Source organism: Taeniopygia guttata, chromosome Z (genome assembly GCF_048771995.1).
Source record: "Taeniopygia guttata chromosome Z, bTaeGut7.mat, whole genome shotgun sequence".
NCBI classification, from domain to species: domain Eukaryota; kingdom Metazoa; phylum Chordata; class Aves; order Passeriformes; family Estrildidae; genus Taeniopygia; species Taeniopygia guttata.
In genome coordinates, this window is record NC_133063.1 from 2,910,032 (window position 1) to 2,930,868 (window position 20,837).

Sequence of the window (20,837 nt, forward strand, 5' to 3'; positions counted from 1 at the left end):
GAACTGTGAGGAGAGCAGTGATGGTGCTTCTTTTCCTCTGGAATCTTGGTCCAAGCTTTGCTGTTTTACCTTTGAGTGGGGATTTGGCTGTGTGAGCCTGTTTGGCAGAACTTGAGCAATGTCCTATTTGAATCCAGAGCAATCTCCAGCATTTTGGAAGCACTTTTCCTTCCCTCCCTCTTTCTGAAGGGCTCACTCTCCACCTGCTTTCCTGCTTGGTTGTGTTTCTTTTTGTTTCCATGAGGCAATTCCCGAGCATGTGTGGGCTGCACTGTCTCCCGTGCTGTGTGGAAGTACTTGTCTCCAGCAGCACAGCCTGGGCAAGGGGTTTGGTTGTCAATCAGCATTTCAAGCCCTTAGGAGCAGGTTCTACTTCTGCCTGTAGAGCACAGGGATTTGTAAATTTGGACCAGGTCTAAAAACTGCCTTTTGTTTTCCCGCTAAATTTGTGTTCAGCAGTAAGTGCCAGGAAAAGGTTATTTAATTTGAGTCCCTTGGCCTGGCTGATGAGCATCCTTTCCGTGCTGTGTGGAGATGGATTGTCTGTCCAGAGAGGGATCATCTCCAGCACACGTGGCCTTTCATCCCCCGGGCTCAGAGGTGGCTCCGGCTGCCCGGTGACATCTGAGCCCCAAAGGCCAGCAGAGCACAAGGCCACAAAGTGGGGAGGAAGTGCTCCTTCCTTCAGGAGGAAGGCTTGGAGCACCGGTCTGTGGAATGTGTCCCTGCCCTTGGCATGGTCTTTAAGCTCCCTTCCAATCCCTCTGGGATTCTGCGAGTCCCTGGAGGTGCTGCCTATGATCCCATGGCTCAGGGGGCAGGGAAAGGACTGCAGAACCGGAGCCTGGCAGTTCCTGGAATGATGGAGAGGGAGCTGTCACGGGCAATCCAGAGCGCTCCATTCTCCTGTCATTTTTAAGGATGATCCATAAAGTGTGAACATCACCCGCAAGTGAGGCCTAATTGTGTTTCTCCAGTGAGCAGGCGGCATTTCCAAGGAAGCTGAAATGAGCACTTAAGGGATAATGTGGGGAGCATCCGGGGGGGCTCCTGCCCAGGCTGGGCTCCTCACAGCCAGCTCCCCAGCGCTTTAATCCCGGAGCTATTGGGCCATTACGGCTGTCTTTTACTGCCTGGGATTTCTGTGCTGTCAGGCCGGAGGGGAGGCATGTGTAACATGACCCAAAGTGGTCTTGTATGTTTTAATCTGCTGGTTTAATATCTTATGGCTTCCTGCCATTATCCCTTTCTGAGCTGGATCCTGGAGTCACTCCTGGAGGTTTGCTGTGTGCAAAGGCTGAAGGCAGCTTCCAGCGGGTGCAGCTTGTGGCAGGCAGAGCTGGCCTTGGCTTGTTCTCTGTCTGTGTGGGCTTTGGTGACAGTTGTTCCCACCTGATGATCCCTCTGTGGTATCCTGCCACGCTGCCTATTCCAAGGGTTTTTTTGTCCTGGTTGTTTTCCTTCAGCACCTCCATCCTACATGTGCTGAAAATCTGTGGCATTACAAAAGCTCCTGCTGTTTTCCTCCAAAAGAAACCCACTTCCCTCACCCTGACTTGCTGTTGGTGTGCAGCTTTTTCTGCAGGCTGCATCCCAGGCTGTTTCCCGAGGGAATTCCCGCAGGGTTTCAGGTGGTGTGGGGTGTTTGGATCAAAAGAGCTGCCAGCACTTCATCTGGAGCCAGGAGGGAGCCGTGCTGCGATCACCACGGGTCCCACACGGCAGCTCATTACTGCCGTGTTCATCCTGATGGATGCACTGCCGAGGAGCAGGAGGAGGATGGGAGCGTGCTGTCTGCTCCTGAGGGGCTTTATAGCACTTTAACTGTGATTCTTGGCAGGTTAGGAACCAGTGAGTGAGGGGAATCTGCAGGAATGAGCTCCATGGTCCAGAGTGGGCCCTGAGCATAGGGGGATGGCCTGGCACTGGGAAAAGCTGATGCTGATACAGCATCTAGCCCAGCTGCAATCCTACCACACACCCAGCTCATCCTTCAGCTTTCGGCAGCTTAATGAAATGGTCCCATTTCCCTCTTCCAGCTGTGCCCACTGCTAAGTGCCTAGAAAATGCATCCCCGGGGGAGCAATTCTGCAAGTGAGATGGAAATGACCTGCCGTGGCTGCATTAGTCTCAGTGTCACCACTGCTGCCTCTTTGCTGTTAAAGGGTTTTTGCCCCTCCTGTGCTCCATAACCATCCCGGTGGCACTGGTCCTGCAGTCCTCACCACCTCCCTGCACACGAAGGGGGCTTGGGGAACACTCCTCCCCAGCACGTTCCCTCTGGCTCAGGGCCCCTCCTGTTCTGTGGAGCCCCCTGTGCACAGCCCAGCCAGAGTGAGAAGGGAAGGAGGCTGGAAGAGGCACGTCCTGGGCTCTGTGACACAAAGTGCTGAGGAGGCAGCTCTGTCTTTATCTGCACCCGTGGCCACTCAGCAAAGTGAAATGAAGCAGCGTAAATTTAATTAATGGCAGAATCTGGCTCAGTGTCGAGAGAGGGACACAAAGAGAATGAGCGTGAAAACAAATTTTTCAGTGAGTTTATTAACCCCAAGGTTAGACATTGGTGCCAAGGTTAGATCCCAGACAATAAACCCCACAGGGCCTTGTCACTGCTCTGGGGCTGGGACACGGTGCTGCTGGGGGCTCTGGGGTCCCCCATGCCTTCCCCACGCTGACCCTGCTCCAGGTGGTCAGAGGAGTGAGTTAGGGCAAGAAAGGGCTGGTTTGGTTTTGTTTTTAAAGACAGAAATACAACAAAGCGCTTTTCTTGTACACTTTGTTTCGCTTTTTTTCAAGGAAACAGAACAAATAAGACTTGTCCACAGCTAGGGTAAATAACTGACTAAATGAATGAATGAATGAAGGCAAACCTGCTACATCCTCCTTGCCATGGAATTTCAGCTCCAGGAACCTCCTGCCTCCTCCCGTAGAGCTGCTTCAGGGAAAGAAAGTGCAATAACTATCATAATTCTATGGTAATTACATTGCATCATATAATTCCATGACATACATAAACATAAAGTGATTTCTCCTGTAATATCACAGCTACACCGGCTGTGTATTTTTGGGATGTGGTCCTGCACTGGGGCCTGCATTAGTCTGGCTGTGCTCAGCTCTCCTCACCCCTCCCTATCCCTGAGAGCAGCAGCAGCCCGAGCCCTTGCTGTGGGATGGGGCTGTTGTGGAAAAAACCCTGGGAAAAAATCAGGAACTTTTGATTGCACAAGGAAGCAAAAGCATTGTTTTCCTCCTTTATTGAACTTTGGCAAATAATATGTGTGTGTGGGTTTTACATCAATAGCTATAAATAAAACTTTGAAAGCAATGTAATACTTGTCATTGAGATAAAGGACATCTATTGGCACAAATCAGTGAGTAAAAACCCTTTAATGATAAAATAACATTCACTCTTTAGCTACTTTATTTGTCTGAAAAACTCAGCTTACACTCAGTTCAACATACCACCTTCCACAAAGTTAAAAAATGACATAAAATGACATAATAAAATAGACCTTAAATTTCATAATACAAGTACCTTGGCAAATTCCAGCCAGCTGGAGCAGCTCGTGCCAGCCCCGCTGTGCCCTTGCCATGGCCTCACATACCCCTCGTTGCCTCTGGACTGAGGAATGCAGGTGTACTCGGCGTGTCGGTGAGGAGTGGTGCATCTGCCAGCAGGGCTCTGCCGGAACATCCCGCTCTGCTTATTGCGGAAGAACGTGGAAAGCTTTCTGGAAGATTAACCACTGTTACAATCATCAACTGTCTTACAAAAACCCCTATTTAAAGTTCTTGTGTCTGTTACTGTCTTTGGCAGAGAAATCAGGAAAGAAAATAACCCGACTATGTTACACAGCTTTCATTATTACCACAACCTACCGAGTAAGGCCAAATAAAAATGTCTCCTTGCACTAATGAGAGCACATATCTAATATACCCTTAATGACAGACAATATCAACACTCAGAGGCCCCCTCAGGAGAATGCCCCTCCCCAGGCCTCCTTTTCCACGCAGAGTGCAGGGCACAGAGCAGCTGGTTTGGCTTTATGTCCAGCACAGTCTGGGATCAGAGGGACATCGGGGCTCCGAGGCTGGGCCCGCAGAGAAAACATAACCCATCCTTAAACGGGGGGGCTCAAGCGTGAATCTAGACAAATCAAAGGGGATAAAGCACCGTAACAAACCTGGCCCCAGGGCAGGGGGGCAAGGGGCTGCCCGTGGGGCAGGAGCAGCACAGGCCACAGCCAGAGTGCTCGGGTGGACACCCAGGTGACAGGGCCAGGACAGCGCTGCTGAGCCCAGGGGTGGTCCCTGAGCACCCACCGCGCCGGCCCTGCTGTGCCCAGGGCTGCCATAAAGCCAAAGGAGCTCCTGACCTGGGAAAAAACGCACAGCAGCCTCCGTGGGGAGCAGGACATGCACTGCCAGGGGACTGAAGGAATCCAATCGCTGGGGAGAAGCTGCCAGCTGGCCAGACTTCTCCCCAAATGGCAATTTCATTGTAACTGAATTTGGGTCTGTTTAACACAGGGACAGACCAGAGCTGATCTGGACAGCCGCCCTGAGCTGCACGGGGCGAAACTGGGCATGATTTCACAGCGTCAATGCAAACACAACTGCGCCACCACTGCAAACAGCTAACAGGCTCCATGCATAAATAAATACCATCACCCCAAAGACCTCGTCCCAAACCCAAAGGAAGAAGTTGCCATTAAGAACCACGATGCATCACACTGCTAAGGGTTTGCCTCATGCATAAACATGGGAGCGCTGATTGGCAGTTGCTAATTATAATACTACACTGTCACACAGGACAATCAGCTCTTCAGACCAAGTAGCACGAATGTAGAAAATAATTTTTTTCCTCTTTTTTTTCCTTTTTTTTTTTTTTTTTTCCTTCAACAGAGCAAATGAACACAGATTGTTTCTTCAGCAAAATATGAAACTGTAAACTTTGGGCTCATTCTGCAACTTTTCCCCGATCCATAACAACAAAAAAAACCCAATGGGAAGAAAGACTGACGTACATTTTTAAGCGCACCTTCTCCGTCTAGTACAAAAGCACAACCTAAAACATAGAAAGCTTCTTCTTCTGTTTTTTTTCTTTTAAATCACAGTTACCAAAAAGAACAGTGAATAATTTATTACATACGCTATAATAACATTACGCTAAACAGCTATTCTCTATGAGGTATATCTGAGAAAATTCGGTAAGGGATTGCACGGTCTGCGTTGCCAACATGCCCAGTTCGTAATAAAGCTTTGGAACCATGGAGAGAGAGAGATCAGGGACAGGGGGAGGAGGAGGAGGAGGAAGAAGAGGAGGAGAGCCTTTGGTATTATTATCAGGAGTCTGTTCTTTGCAGGGCTGCATTGCAAAGCACCACAGTACAAAAGCCCACCAGGTACGATTCGGCGGCCCAGTCGAAGCTGAGGTATTCACAGGAAGAATAAAAAAAAGCACAGAGAGGTCTAGACTGGCAAAATCGTTGCTTTGGTTCAAGCAAGGCACTCGTCCCGTGGTAACATCACTCTTTGCAAGTGAAGCAGGAGTCGGGGGGCCGCGGGGACCCTGCCAGCTCTGGGGACTGTCTGTGTCCGAGGGCACAGGGACATCGGCTCCCCGCGCCCGGAAGGCATCCTGAGAATTATTATAGCTTTGTATTGAAGGAACACAGAGACAGAGAGAAAAGCACACTTGTCAAGTCCTACCGTTTCCAACACAGACTTAAACCCCCAAAGAAATGCAACATAAAAGGCAACAGTTAATTAAAGCAGAGCGCTTGTGCTGAGCTGTGGGTAACCTCTGTGAATCCAAGGGCACGGCCCAGCAGATTCCTCAGGGAAAGGCCCGGGCCAGCAGCAGCTGTCCCAGCCTGGGCTGGGGCTCGGGAGCGAGCAGTGCCCAGGGCTGGATTGGCTCCTCGGAGCACAGGCTCAAACCTGAGTGCCAACGGGCACCGCTAATTCCCCGGCCAAACAAGCAAACAGCTTGGAAGTTAGCACTCAGGAACGTGATGCTAATGGAGCTTAATGTAGCCTCACTTCATTGCTAACTTGAGAAAAGTAATTAATTGATTTTTATCTGAAAACGGCAATTGGAAACAACAACCAAAGGTGAGGAGAGGGAGCAGCTCCTGGATGTGTGCACCAACCCCTCCCCAGCCCTGGGCTCTGCTCAAGCACAACAATAATAATAATAATCATAATTAGCAATGCTAATTGCTGCTGCAAACACACCCGGTAGTGGCCCAGGCAGGTCTGCAGAGCCTTTCCGTGGGGAATCTGCGGATGGACAAAGTGGTGTCACCTCCAGCTCCACACAAGCACTCCCCTGGCGGGACCTGGAGTGGGAACAGCTCCACGTCTCCAGGCGGTTCGGGCTGGCAGGAAGGAGAAGGGAACACAGAAAAGGGCATCACCAGAACTGGCAGCTTCCAGGGTAGCGTTTCTTTGGGAATCTGGGCTCTGCTGGACGTTTCTGGGTGTAGGAGAGAACAGTGGGAGTTATCAGAGAGCACAAGCAGAATGCAGACCGCACAGAGAAAGAAATCTTTGGTATCTTTGGTATCATCAACACGATTAAAATTACAAATGGAAAAGTCAGTGAGGTAGCCTCTTTGGTTCTCACTAGAAATAGAAAGTTTTTTTCTAGTTTTTTTTTCTTTTTTTTCCTTTTTTTTTTTCTTTTTCTTTTTTTTTTTTTTTCCACACACAGAAGTTCATTCTTGGAAGCAGCTAGTTTAAGGGTTTCTCTCTTTTTGCTTGGCATGAATTATTTTCCCCCCAGCTTACGTTTTAAGAAGCCACAAAGTTCAGGCAAAGTATCCCAGTGTCTTTTTTTTTTCCCCTATTTTTCTGAACACACATTTTTAGGTTGAATATTCATTGCTTGTCCTCAAAGTTCGCTCTGCTGTTCTTACAGGAAATCAGCTGTAGTGCTTTATAGATAACTCTAATTAAAAAATAAAAACTCTACAAGGGCATCCCCGGGTGACAATGAATAAATTAAATAAATAAGTTATATTATGAAGGCTTCATGTGCCATAATAAAGGTATGTTACCCTTTCTAATCAGGAGGGAAGAGATTAACTTAAATAATTTAGACGTTGATATTTAAACAATTAAAATTAATTAAAAGAAGGAATTAAAACTAGGCTTATGTTTTATGGAACAAGTTGCTCTTCCCCTGTCTGACAGAACCTGGCTGCTCTACAAGCAATACCAGCTCTGAAGGGTATTTACTAACAGGCTTCGCATCCCTGATGCGCTACAACAGTCCTAGGCATAAATAAGCAAAGTTACTCCCAAATGAACTCACAAATGGCTGAACTAAATGATACAAACAGCTAACATCAGAGCCTGACCCCCCATCTACATTCAGGCAAAACTCTCACTGAATTCTAAAGCTAAACCGAAACACAGTGGGATTCAGACTGAACAGAGATCTCAGGACCTGCCCTAAGACTAAATTAAATAAATTACATTATTGATAGATAATATATCGGGTTAAACCCCACAGGTGTCTGGAAAAAAATAAAACCATTTTAAACTTTGCCTTCTTAAAAAATTCAAACAATAAAAATTCCCCATAATAAATATAAAGGAGGCCAAGTAGAAAGTTTCCCCACGTCACAAAAATACTTGGCAATTGTGACAAGCGAGGGCAGCACACTTTGCAATCCGGGGTGGCTCCCGAGCCTCGCTGGCCGAGTCCTCCGCAGCTCTTTGGGTTCAGCTGTAGGTAAGAGAGATCCACAGCAAAGCTTTGCACCGGAGTCACTGAGCACATCCTTTGTTCCTGCACAGGACATCCAGCAATATCCACGGTTTCTTCAAAGCTGAATTCATCTTGCTGTGCCCAAGGTTGTGACTCCAAGTTCCTGGTCCAGGAGATGCTGGGATACTCTCTGTACACACGAGTCTTTCGCAGCACAATAAATAAAGCAACAAGTTACATGACACAGCTCTAGAGATTCATCAGTACAGGGCCTAGAGGTGGAACACAAGTGCTGGGGTTTGGTGTGGTGCGGGCAGAGCGAGCACAGCCCTGCCCACATGGACCAGTATCTCCACCACAGTCTGCTCCGACGCTCCTCGTCTGAGGGAGCTGCTACATTAAAGCCTACGAGAGTGGACAGTGAAATGGAAGACGTCACACAGGGCCATGAAGAGATGCAGGGATAAAAAATGCAGCAGGATTTTCGGGTGAAAATGGACTGTGACTATTGATAGGTTTGAGGCCCCAGCCCAGAGAAATCTCGTGGGTGTTGCTACTCTGCAATGCTGCATAACAAACACAATTTGGAGAGAATTTCACTGAGGAGAAATTTGTAAGTACTTGAGTGCCCGATCTAAACTTCCTTTGTTGGGGCTATTGGGTGAGCTCTGAGCAGGAGCAAAAAGCCCAGCTCTTTGCTCCCAGGCTTCACCAGAAGCTGTGGGCAGCTCCCCTCTGCGTCTGGGGAAGGTGGGAGGCAGAGCTGTGGCAATCTGGATGTCCCTCAGGAGAGTGTCCCCCTGAGATGAGTCCCAGAGGATGCCTGGGGCTCATTCCCTGTGGGATACAACGCACTTCCCCACAGGAAGGGGAGGTGAGGAAGGAGCACTGGGGTTTTCACTGATCCTGTGTCATCCCCTGCCACTGCAGATTGCAGGGGGACACTTCCAGCACGAGACAGCTCCCCTGAGGGCAGTGCCGAGTTCAAAATGCGCCAGGGGCTGGATTGATGGACACTTAGGTGGGAATGAAAGTGAAACTTGAGCTGGGCCCTGCTCCACAGCCTGCTGGCTCCAAACTCTGCACTCAAATCTCTGGCGTTTGGGTTAGGAGCCCTCAGGACACAGCAACACGGATTGGGACCATTTTTAGCATGTCTGGCTACAAGGATTCTCCAAATCTCTTTGGAATCTGCCAAAGGATCCTTTGATCCCCAGAGCAGGCACATGCTGTCAATTCAGCTGTGAGGATCCTGCATTTGCTTTCCAGAAACTTTTCCTGTCCTGAGCAGATGAGGCTCCTTGATTTCTTTTCTATTTTAAGTACAGTCATTGGAAAGTGACTGCAGCAGTTCTGTGAAGCAATTAAAATGAACCCCTTGTTTAAAGGCAGAGAGGAGCAAGATGTGCTCCGGCTCTGAGGATAAATTTGGACATGTCATGATCTGGATCATCAAGACCTGGATCAAACAACATTACAAGGCTAATAGGTCAGAAGCAACCCCTGAACTGCTGAATCTTGGGTTTGGTTCAGGTGGAGGTTTGGAGCCAGGCTGGGGTGCTGCTCAGCACTCACAGTGACAGAGATGGGAACACACATATTGCAAGTTTTATCCCTGGGGAGGAGAAAGAAGGGTGGAGGTCACTCCACTGATGTCACGCGCAGGAGGGTGGCTGTTCACAGCTCCAGACACACAGGAGACCAACGCACAAGTCACAGCCAACCCACAAGTGTTTCCTGGAGGGAGAGATGCTCCAGGGTAGCATCCCAACATCCTGCACTTGGAGTCCATGCAGCTCTCGGAGAGATGCACGTGGGGCAGAAACAGGGGAAACATGAATAAAGAAACCCACCCTTCTGGTTGCACAAAGACTCACGAGCGGTTACCTGTCCAGAGAACAGTGGGACTATGTGCATTAGTCGTGCAAGAGGAGAAACAAACTGAAACACAAGTAGTGAGAATCCTCATCTTTGGTATTGTAGCTGTTGAGGTTTTGGTTGCTCTGTTCCTTGTTCTTTTGAAAAAACTGCATAGGCACAAATTAAAGACAATCTTCAACTTTAAGATGACTTGAGTTGTCAAATGAAGCAGCAATTGTAGTGGCTTTGCTTTGTTCTCATTCTTGTCAACCCTTTCTTTGAGATCTGCTTCCGAAAATGTCCAAGATGTCTGTAGAACACAGTGTGGGACTCGTTTGCTTCCTGACATGCTTCCTTGTTTTTTTTAAATTTTTACTTTATCTTTCAATGGAACAGTTTGTTGCAGAAGAAGTAGGTGCAGAAAACGTTTCTTTGGTTTCGATTAAGTAGTACATAAAAAAGTCTCAAGTGTCTCTGACGGCCGCCCAGGCCGGTCACCAGCCAGCGGCCGCCGCGCCGCCGCCAGGGCGGCTCTGCTGCACGGAGCTGGAGAGAGGCCGTGGAGCGTGCCAGGCTGCCCCAGCGCCAGCCAACCACCCGCACCAGCGACCACAACGAGAAATGGCAAGTTATAAACATCTTTGGCTTGCAGAAATCCTGTCTCTTTGGTGTGCTGTGTTCCTGCCGGCTCGGGGAGCTGGCAGGGAAAAGGAACTTAGGGATGCGATAGAGCTAAACGTGGCACATCTGAAATGGTCAGTGGCATCTGAAGGGCTTGTTTCTGTTTCTTTTCCTGCTTGAAAGTACCATAAAATACTGATAAAATGAACAAAAATACACTGAACGCTGAAAGGTTTCGGTAACAGCTGTTGCTGAGGGGAAACCAGATTCCCAGAAACTAAAAAGGATGCAATAATGTAAATTAATCTAAGTCTTCCAAAGCATTGTGTTTGCTGCATGAACTGTAGCAGTTCCACCGACCTCCTGAGTGTGCATTAGGTACAAACACAGAGCTTGTGAGGAACTGCCAGCTGTGCTTGAGGCTCGTGCCATCTCCGCGGTGTTCCTGGGATGTCAGGCTGCAGCTGGCACAGCCGCCCTGGGCAGCCCAGGGGGGACCATGGCTGTAGCTACCGGCTTTGTGCTTGATACTTTGAGCTCAAGAGAACTGAACTTTTCTGATACAAGCTGATTAAATTTAACTAAAAAAACAACCAAAAAAACCTTAAATCTGATTGGTGTTTTTTTTTCCCTAAAACACTTAACGAAAAACCATGCCTGAGTTTAAAAACAGGGTCTTGGGTTTTTAGTATCCGACTTTGTGCTCCGTTGTCTCGCGGCCGCAGGGTGGTGTGGCCAGCACATGGCAGGCGCCAGGCATGGGCCACAGAAACCTGGGGCTCAGGAGAAACCTGCCTCATGAACAACTCCCCTACGTTTCAGACCTGCTGCGCCTGTCCTGAGCATAGTATGGTGTGGAGAGAGGTTAATGTGGAGCCTTCGCCTGCTAAGACTGATGAGAAGCCGTAGGAATGTCCTGGGGAACAGCTGGGCTGGGCTTGGCTGCGGGGGGATTGTGCTTTAGTCTCCAGCGAGGGCCCTGCTGCCAGGCCGCTCTCTCCTCGCTGTGCCCCTCACGCCTTGCTGCAGGTGCTGGGGGCCGAGGAGGAGCCCCCGGAGCTCAGGTCGTCCTGCCACTTCTCCAGGCTGCGCCGGCGGGCGTTCATGAAGAAGTTGCTGACGGTGGTGAGCTCCAGGCCCAGTTGCTGGGAGATGGTGATCTGCATTTCTTTGGAGGGACGCTTGTTCTCCTTGAAGATGGCAAAAAGCGTTCGGCGTTGGAGGTCCGTGAAAACCAGGCGGGATTTCTTCTGGGAGTTGTTCCGCTCTTTGTTGGGCTCTTGCTCTTTGCGTTTGCAGGCTGGGAGGGGGTGGCAGAGACAGAGAGAAAGCGTCAGGGTGGTGCCCACAGACCCCACCAGCCACCCCGATGGCAGGCACTGTCACATGGAGGGGCAAGTGTCACCGCCTCAGCCAGCACCACTCTGGCACACGGGACCGGTGCATTGGTGGGCTGCATTGCTGTTATATCCCCAAAACCTCTCAACAGCCAGGAATAACAGCTGTACCTAAGTTCTGTCCCTTTAAACAGCCCAAAGCAAACCCAGTAGCAGCAATTTTGTGTGAGCACCACGGGGAAAAAGCACCACGGACTCCTTGGCCTCCCAGGGCAGGCACTGGCTCACCTGGCCCTGCCCTGCTCCTCCGTGACTCCTGCAGTGCCACCACCCAGGGCACCGCTCCCAGCGCCTGTTCCCCCCCCTGGGGCATGTCCCGAGGGTGAAGCCAGGCAGAAGCACCCGTCAGAGCTCAGGTCACACAGGGCAGCAGTGCTGGACCATGGCTGAGCGATGCTAATGGATCCTAAAACCCATTGGTATTAATAGCTGCTCTGTATTTATTAGCAGAGAGAGAACAGCGAGTGCTGAAACCAATACCGCTGCCGGAGCACACCCACACTTAAAAATAGCCTGCCCAGGCCGTCTGCACCGGGCACAGAGAGAAAATCCATATGTTGACATGGTTAGGTAATGTGCTGGGACAAAATGAGCCCAGAGAATTGATAAGCGGGCGGGTTTTAAGCAGCCCTGTTAAATAATTCTGCAGGTCTGGAATGTGAAATGAAGCTGGCCCAAAAGTAAAACTCAGACTGTGGAAATGTCTGTAATTAACCCAGTCAGGGCTGTACCTGTGTGGAACCTGGCTCAGCCACTGTGGCACTGACTGCCTCTTTCCGTGCAGGGATAGGGCCTCACAGCATTTCTGCAGGAAACTGAACTATTTTCTTGGACTGCCTGACCCTGACCCCTCTCAGCTGCCAAATTCCAGTGGCTGCAGCAGATCAGACCTCAAAATACCTGAAAGCACAAAAGAAGGATGGTCCTGAGAGTTGGGCTGAGCTCCAGACAGGGGCTGTGGTGAACATTCCCAGCACAGCCCTCCCGGAGCAGCGGCACCAGCGCAGGGCTCCGGCTGGGAGCAGCAGGAATGGCAAGGCTCACCTCTCTGAGGCCATTATCCCAGAGCTGGGCTCTCTGACTGCACCCCTGGCACTGCCTGTCTGAGCTGAAAAAGCAGACCTTAAGCTGGGTTAATCAGCCACAGCTCCAGAACCCACGTGGCGATGTCCCCAGCGCTGGGGACATGATGAGCACCAGCATCTCTGCTGCAGCTTCTAATCGGTTCCGGGACACTGGGACCAGTGGAGTGTTTCCTTCCATCACTAATTTATGTCCTGAGATACTCTGCGTTTTACAGTTATTGGTATCTGATAATAAATAATGCAGAGGTATGTGCTTTTTGATGCATTCAGTAAATACTTTCCTTGAACTGTTGAGTTTGCTCTTGAAAAGGCCCCACAAAGGCAAACGCTGCACCTGACGTGCATCTCTCAGCAGAGAAAAATGGGGTGAGCACTCTAATAAAATCAAGTGATTTTCCGGGAAGAAAGAGAAAGGTTTTAACAGCAGAGGGAAGGGAAGAGACCATCTGGATTCTAAGCACAATTTGATTTATTAGCTGTGGTTAAACCTGAACATACCCCATAAAAGCAAATGGACAACCAGCAAGAACTGAAAACCGTAACTGTGGAAAAAATATACATAAAAATATAAAAGAAAAGATTTTTCTTCTGCATTGGATTAAAGATGCTCTTCAATAGAAACAATAGAGGAATTGCTCAGAACTGGGGTCAGTGGTGCCTCCCGTAGTGTGGACTAAAGTGGTGCCCCACGACTTGAAGGGCATTAAGAGGGTGCAGCGACCTGCCACTGCACTGTGACACCCTGAGTATCATCACACTGAGTTTCCCTACTAAGAGTTCATTTGTCTGTCTTTCTGCAACAATTACTCTGATTTTCCATTTACTCCCTCACAAGAGGGGAACCTAGCCAGACCAGGCATTCCAAACAGCCAGAAATCCTGTGCCTCTCTGGTTCTGGATGTTTTAACTAACAGCAAAAGTGACTCTGCAGTCACCAAACAAAGAGCAGGTGCTGAGAAGGAGCCAAGCAGAGACCAATATTCCCTTAACCCAGCAGTGTGTCCTCAGTCTCCGTTGTTCTAAGGACAAGCCGTGAATATCGATCCAGCCTGTGTGGTTTGTGTGGGTGCAAAGTCACCCAAACCCAGTTATCTGTCTGATGGAACTAAAACTGCTCCTCTATTCGATTTTGGAGAGACTCAATGTGAGGGAAATGTAATTACTCTGGTAATACTGAGCACAATGAAATGACCATCAAAGCATTTTCTAAAGATTTAAAATGTTTTCCTTTTGCTGTGATTCACTTAAAGCAACCCCTTGTATATCCCTGTTACTACAATCTCTTAAAAACTAGGCCTCAGAAATCAATTTGATTACCTCTCTGAATTAAGTATGCACGAATGAGAGCGATTGAGATCAATACAAATTAGGTTAAGTACTCCACTGTGTACAAAATCATTATGGAACAAGGAGCAATCAGAATGAAGATGCAAATAATCACATTGTCGGGGTGGACAGCCAGTGCTGCTCATCCCAGCTGCTGCACACACACCAAACTCCTAATGTTGGAAACCCTAGGAATGCCCTCGATGGCATTCAGCCAGAAAAGCAGATTGGATGTGTAGCACAAAGTTAATTCTGTTCTTCCAGAGAAGATCTGCTTGCTCATCCATTGTAATGGTAAGGTGTTCCCTGTTTGGAGATCCAGGGATTCCTGCAATGCTCCGAAAAAGAAGTTTGCAGCCAGGAAGGTGTTCTCTTGGTACCCCACCTGAATTTTTCCTCTCAACACGGAGGAGAAGGTGTGTGGGAAGGTCTCCAGGGAAGACATCCTCTGCTCTTTTTTCACCTCCTGCAGCCCAGTGCTGCTTGCCAAAGCTTAATGCCTCGGCAAAGGCCCCATGCTCCCATCCCATTATGAGGGGATGAGAACTGCTGGAAAATCACCACTGCTCATAAATATGTTCCCTGCTTACTGAGAGATATTTTGGTCTTGGAGACAATTTGCGTTTTGGGAACCTGCCAGCTTCTATCACTTGTCTAATAATTCTTCTGAGCAGCATTTACCAGTGGTTTGAGTCCCTTTTTTTCACAATGGAGCAGCTTGATTTTATAGCTCAAAATCCCCAAACAACCCCAAAACACTCCAATTTCTTTTTTGACTGCATTTCTCTCTGCCATCAGCGAGTTGTCTGGCTGATGTTATCACCAAACCCATTTGAGATTAGTCTGTTTGGTATGATTTCTGTGTGCAAACCCCTCTATAAATCAGAGAGTCTTTTATGTAAAAGTCTGCAAGATTGATAGAGCTGGATACAAAATCTTTTACCTTGGAAAAAGAGATGTATTATCTGTCCCGTTGGATATAGTGCTTTCCCTGCATATTCATTGCCCAGGTATGATGGGCTTTTTCCAGAGAAGACAGGAGACAAGATGGGAGCCTTAAATACAAACAGATTGCTATCAGAGGGAAGGGAGTGCTCTTCTTCGCTGTGTCTAGTGGGGATAAGATGAGAAGCAAAGGGTTTAAAAGACAAAAAGTGAGATTAAGGCCAGTCATTAAGGGGTTTTTTGTACCTGTAAGCCCTGGAAGAGACAGCTTAGGTAAAAAATCCCCCTCTGGAGATCCTGAAGAAAGAAAGGGGCAGGCTGTCAGGACAAGTGATGCCTGCAGTCCCTTTCAGCCCTGCTTTCCCTCTGAGATCCATTCTCTGCACACCTGCAGAGCCTGTCTGCACTCTGAAGGCAGCTCCAGGGGAGTGCTCTGATGAGGAGTCTGCTGCCTTTAGTGCTGCAGGCTCGGCACAGCCGTGTTGGGTACTGCAGGCAGCTTGTCATCTCCTGTAATGGCTAATTGGAAGGGAAGGAAAGGCTCTTGCAGCTGCAACACCCAGGACAAGGTTTTTTGAATAACACCAAGGAGGAGCACCAAGGATGAGCACCCGGGGCCGCAGGGCACAGCAAAAACGCTCCTACAGAGTGTGGGAAGAACCGACACCAGTTACTGGGAAAGAATCCTTTTGGCAAAAATGTTCTCCCCTTTATGCATTCCTCGCCACAAATAAATTGTGGCTATTTTCAGCTGCAGAGGAATACTTGAGTTTGGGATATTTCAGTTCAAACAGTGATGGGCAAGAGATAAGGGGTAAAAAAGAGATGCTGGAAGGAAAAATCTTACAAGGAAATAGTGAAGAACAGCTTCAGAATGAGCAACATATGATGACCAATTAAGTGTTTCTTTTAAAAAATAGGGGGTAAAATATAGAAATACATTTAATCCAAAACGTACTCAGAATTGACTTCATCAAATATGAAGAAACTGATAAAACTCGTTTGCTTTGCAAAAACAGGATTCAAATTTCTGTGTGGCAGAAACGCCTTCAGAAATGATGTGGGACAAAGAGCTGGGGCAAGGTATTATTTCGGAAAGTTGGTACATGAGAAATATAATTTATCAGCTGGCACCACAATTTACCGCATGGATTGTTCAAACACAACCACTAATCTATAGCTGAAGAGAGCACCAATATTTCAAGCCACTAAGCACCCTTCAAAGAACCTTTACATACCTGTATATTTAGTTCAATGCTAAGAAATAGCTTTATAAATACAGATATTATCACGCCTTCATTTTTAGCTGGGGATACAGACAACAAAATAGTCTCAAAAATCCAGGGAAGAAACATTTGCTAGGGCACAAAGAGGCAGAGGGTGGGTGGACAGCTCTCCACAGCCCACTCCTCAGTGTGAGAGCCCTCTCCTCGGCCTGGAGCACTCGGGGGTGTAGGGGCTCGGTCCTGGGATGTGGCACTGCCACCCCTTCCTCCGTTCTCTCCGGTCCCTCTCTGTCCCTCTCCGCCGCTCTCCGTGGTACTGACAGGTCCGAGCAGGAGCGGCTGATGTCCCCTCGGGGTGGTTTTGCGGTAAAAGTGTGTTCCGAGCCTCCCGAAGCCCCCGGGGCAGCCCGGTGTGCCCGGGGCACGGGCACCGGGAGCCCAGAAGGGCGCTCTGCCCCAGCACACCCACAATGATACTGTTCCCACAGAAAAAGGGGGACTTCCCTTCACGGATAACAGATTTGCACCCCACTTGGGATAAATTTCCAGGAGAATGAGGCAGATAGCTGGTGGGTATTGTTTCTTTTTAAAAATCTGAAATAGCTGTGGTTTTTCCACCCCCGCCATGCTCAGAGGGATTTAAGCAAGCGAGTAAACGGGGAGAAGGAAGCACTGTGGCAATAGGGCCGCATATTCACACGTGGTAATAAAAGGAAATTAAAATAATCGATTTTCTGAAGGGAAAGGTAATTTGCAAAGGTCTTTCCCGTTCCATGGGGAGTCCACAGCCACTCAGCACCTGAGCTCTCTCCAAACTTTACTCCTGGATGCAGAGGCATTCAGGGGGCCTGGTAAAGCAGAGATCCAGAATTATACAGGCATAACTCTGCATGCAGCTGGGATTCCTGATTTTCTGCTCTATATGCAGGGCTCCACGGGGAACCCCCACCCGGGACCAGTGCTGGGAAGGAAAAGCACCAGCCACATTACTGGAAATGAGCCGGCTCAGGTTCCAGATCAATGAAAACTGGGTCCACGCGTTGATGCTCCTGTTGCCAGCATTAATGCTCTTTTAATCTTCTAAACATTATCTGCATCGATTTCCCTCTCGATACACGTTTGTTTGTGAAGGCGACATCACCGTGTGCTCGGCAAAAATCTCAAACCCCTTCTGTCCCTCTGATGCCCCTGTCAGACCCCGGCACCTTCATTTGGTGGCAAACAGAGAAGAGCGGATGCCCGCGGGTGCTGGAAGGAACAAGACGAGTTTGCAGTCGGTGCTAGACTGCCCCGCAGCTCGGGAAAGCCCGAGCACTCCCCACGGGGATTCTGGAGACCCCAGGCCGTGGGTGTTTAACCCGCCGCACCTCTGGCTAGAGGTCGGGCATGGATTAAGGCCATCAATCATCCATCCATGGCTCCTGTTCGCCCTGCTCCGCCGCATCCCAGCCTCTCCCGCAGCTGCCCCTCGTGCGGGAACTCTCTGTACCCACTTCCTTCCCGCAGAGACCCCCGTGTCCCCTCAGACCCCTCCGGGTGTCCCGGCAGAGCGGGCAGCCCTGGGAAACGATCTGCCCGCGTCGGCATAAATTGAAATCAAAGGGCGGACTCGGTGGCACAAACATCCCAGGATTTTCATCGCTGTCAGAGCAGAGCGCCCCGACCCCTGGCCCCCGCCCCACGCTGCGGTTTGTCCCACGCGTTTCTGCCCGTGCCACAGGCTCCTGTGTCTCTCTAAACCCACGTCCACGGCCGCGGGGATTCCGGCAGCGGGAAGGCAGCCGCGGCCGCGCTCCACGGCGGGACCGGCCGGGGGCCACCTCCGGGCACCCGCGGCGCCGCGGGCGCATCCCGCACGGCCTCACGGCAGGGACAGCTCTGGCCGGGTCTGTCCCGCGCATGCCGGGGGTGGGTACCGGGGGTGGGTACCGGGATCGGTACCGGGGTCGGTACCGGGGTCGGTACCGGGGGTCGCTGCCCGCCGCCCCCCCGCGGCCCCCGCAGAACAATGGGGGCTGCGGCGCTCCGCGGCCGCGCCAGGGGGCGCCCGCGCGCCCGCCGCGGACAATGCGGCCGGGCCGGGGCCGCGGGGGCCGCGGGGGTCCGGCCCCCGCCCGCTCCCACCGGCCCCGCCTGTCCCGGGACGCGGGGCCCCCGCCCGGCCCCCCCGGTGCGCCCGGCAGCTCCGGCAGCCGCAGGAGGGACGCTCACGGAGAGCGCCGTGCGGTGCGGAATGCGCACCTTCAGCACCCGGCCCTGGAGAGCAGCCCCGGCCCCGCGCCCCTCCGCCGGCCCCGAGCCCCGCACAGTCCCACCGGACAGAGCCGGGGTGCGCGATGTCGGCGCTGCGGGAGGCGGGGGCCGGCTAGCTCCGCACTGCCCCGCGGATCGGAGAAGCGGCCGGGGACGCGCTGTGCGGAGGACGCACTGCGGGGCCGGCCGGTCGGCGCTGCGCTTCGAGATCCGCGATCCGCTCCCCGCGCGGCACCGGCTTGCACTTACCTGCTAGCCGCAGGGCAGACATCCTCTGGAACTCCGGCTCCTGAAGCCACTTCCACATCCTGCGGAACGTCTCCCGGCCGGACTTGAGTTTACTCCAAGGCTTGGGGTTCCGCAGCAAGTCCGAGAGGGTCCCCTGGGAGCGGCACAGCACTCGTTGGGCGAAGATGGCCTGCGGGATGCTGTAGCGCTTCAGCTCCGCCGTGATCCTTTGTGCCACCTCCTTGGTGTTGATCTCCTCCAGCTGCCCCGCGCCGCTCCCCTGCGGGCCGGCGGCGGGGGGCGGCCGCTCCCGGCCGGCGGGCAGCGCGGGGCCGTGCGGCGGCGGCGGCCCGGGGGGCGCGGGGTGGTGCGCGCCGTTCAGGGGCGGCAGCATGGCCGGGGGCGTCCCCAGCCCCCGGGGCAGGTGCTGCTCTCCCCGCGCCAGCATCGCCGCGTGCGCCTCGAAGTTGGGGCTCAGCATCTTGTCGTGGCCAGGCGGCCCGTAGCCGTGCAGGCCCTGCTGGGATCCAGGGAGCGGGCCCAGCCCGTTGCCCAGCGGCGAGAGGCTCTGCCCCACGGCCGGCACCTCCTTGTAGGGCCCGTAAAGGCTGTTGACGGCCGGCAGCCCGCGCTCGTCCCGCATGAGCGTGAAGCCGCCGCCGGCGCTGCCCGGCAGGCGCTGGTGGTGGTGGTGGTGGTGGTGGGCGTGCGGGTGGGCATGCGGGTGGTGGAACTTGTCGGAGACGGCGGAGATGGGCGGCAGGGGCTGGAGCGGCGTCAGCGTGGTGTAGGTGCCGCTCATGCCCATGCCGGGCGGCGAGGCCTCGCAGGGCACGCTCATGGCGTGGTGCAGCGGGATGGAGAGCTCGGGCCGGTACTCGGCGGCGCCGTCCAGCAGCGAGGCCATGCTGGGCACCATGGTGGGCCGGGCGGCGGGGGGCAGCTCCTGGTGCGGCGGCGGCGGCGGCGGCGGCGGCGGCGGGGGGGGCGGCACCCGGAGCGGCCCCGCGCTGCGGCCGCCGTGGTGAGGGCTGGGGCTGCCCATCATCTCCGGTTCGTGCCCCGCCGCCCCGTGCAGGCTGCCCAGCGGCTCCATCGCCAGCTCGGGGTTCATGGCGCACGCACCCGGTTCCCCGCCGAGGCACCGCCGGCCGCCGCGCCCGCTCCTCATCCGCTCATCGGGGCGGCGGCCGCCGCGGCCCGGGGCCGCCCGCCCCGCGGGCAGCGGCGGCTCAGCCGGGCCCGCCGCGCCGGCCCCGCGCCATGTCCTCGCCTCGCCGCCGCCACCGCCGTCTGCGGGCGGCGGGAGCTGTCCGGGGCCGCCCCGCCCCGGCCGCGCCCGCGGGGCCGAGCTTACGCCGCGGGCGGGCGGGCGTGAGGGCGTGAGGGCGGCGGGAAGGGCGGGAAAGGCGGGCGCGCGGAAAAAGGGCGGGCTGAGGGCCGGGGGGCGTGGCCTCCGTGAGGGGACGTGAGGGGACGTGAGGGGACGTGAGGGGACGGCGGGGCCGTTAAAGATTCCGCCGCCTTTGTGGCGTGCGGGGCCGCCGGGAGCATCCCGGGATCGGCCCGGAGCCGGCCTCGGCAGCGGCCGGGGCTCCTCCCGTGCCGCCGCCACGGAGATCCGCGGTGCTGGCTGTGCGGCGGCCGCAGGGCTCTCCTCTCGGCAGGCGGCTCCGCAACGCCCGGTCCCGCAGCCGGCGGCTCCCGGGGCCCCGCTGCACACAGCCGGTCCTGCTGCCTGCTTGTTCCTTGCTGCAAACCGAGGTACAGCGCTTACCTGTGCTGTTGGTTGTTGGTTGCCCTGATGCGGCTCACTGGGGCTCGTTCATGAGGCGTGAGGGATGTTTCTTTTCCGCGGGCGGTGGTGAGTCCCGGGAGCCCGCCATCCGTGCCACCCCGTGGCGGTGCGGCCCGCTCCCCGGGCACACGCGTACCGGCCTCTCCCCTCTCCCCAGGCAAGGGCCGGTGCCCCGGGCCGCCCCTCAGCCCCGGGCCGGCAGGGGCAGCGCACAGCTCCGCAGGGCACACGGGTGGGGCTGGCACCGCGCTCAGCGGGCAGGGCAGGGCGGATGGGAGCGGACAGGGACCGGGGCCGGGAGAGCGGCCTAGGAGAGACGGGCAGGGCCTCAGTGGGCTCAGGGCCCCAGGGGCAGCAAACCCTGGCATGGAGCTGGCA

General features: G+C 53.2%; 1 protein-coding gene and 1 long non-coding RNA gene across 2 annotated transcripts; both read right to left on the reverse strand.

Moving 5' to 3' along the window:
* Window positions 1-2,515: 2,515 nt before the first annotated feature.
* LOC140681831 (uncharacterized) lies at window positions 2,516-11,193 on the reverse strand. Its single transcript, XR_012053013.1, has 2 exons — window positions 9,608-11,193; window positions 2,516-8,125 (listed from the first exon to the last, which is right to left on the reverse strand). It is a non-coding gene; the product is annotated as an uncharacterized lncRNA (long non-coding RNA).
* Window positions 11,194-11,214: 21 nt separating this feature from the next.
* Window positions 11,215-20,484, reverse strand: LOC140681832 (one cut domain family member 2-like). Its single transcript, XM_072922330.1, has 2 exons — window positions 18,683-20,484; window positions 11,215-11,501 (listed from the first exon to the last, which is right to left on the reverse strand). The coding sequence occupies exons 1-2, from the start codon at window positions 19,830-19,832 to the stop codon at window positions 11,215-11,217; spliced, it is 1,437 nt and encodes a 478-aa protein (XP_072778431.1). The 5' UTR covers window positions 19,833-20,484.
* Window positions 20,485-20,837: the final 353 nt, after the last annotated feature.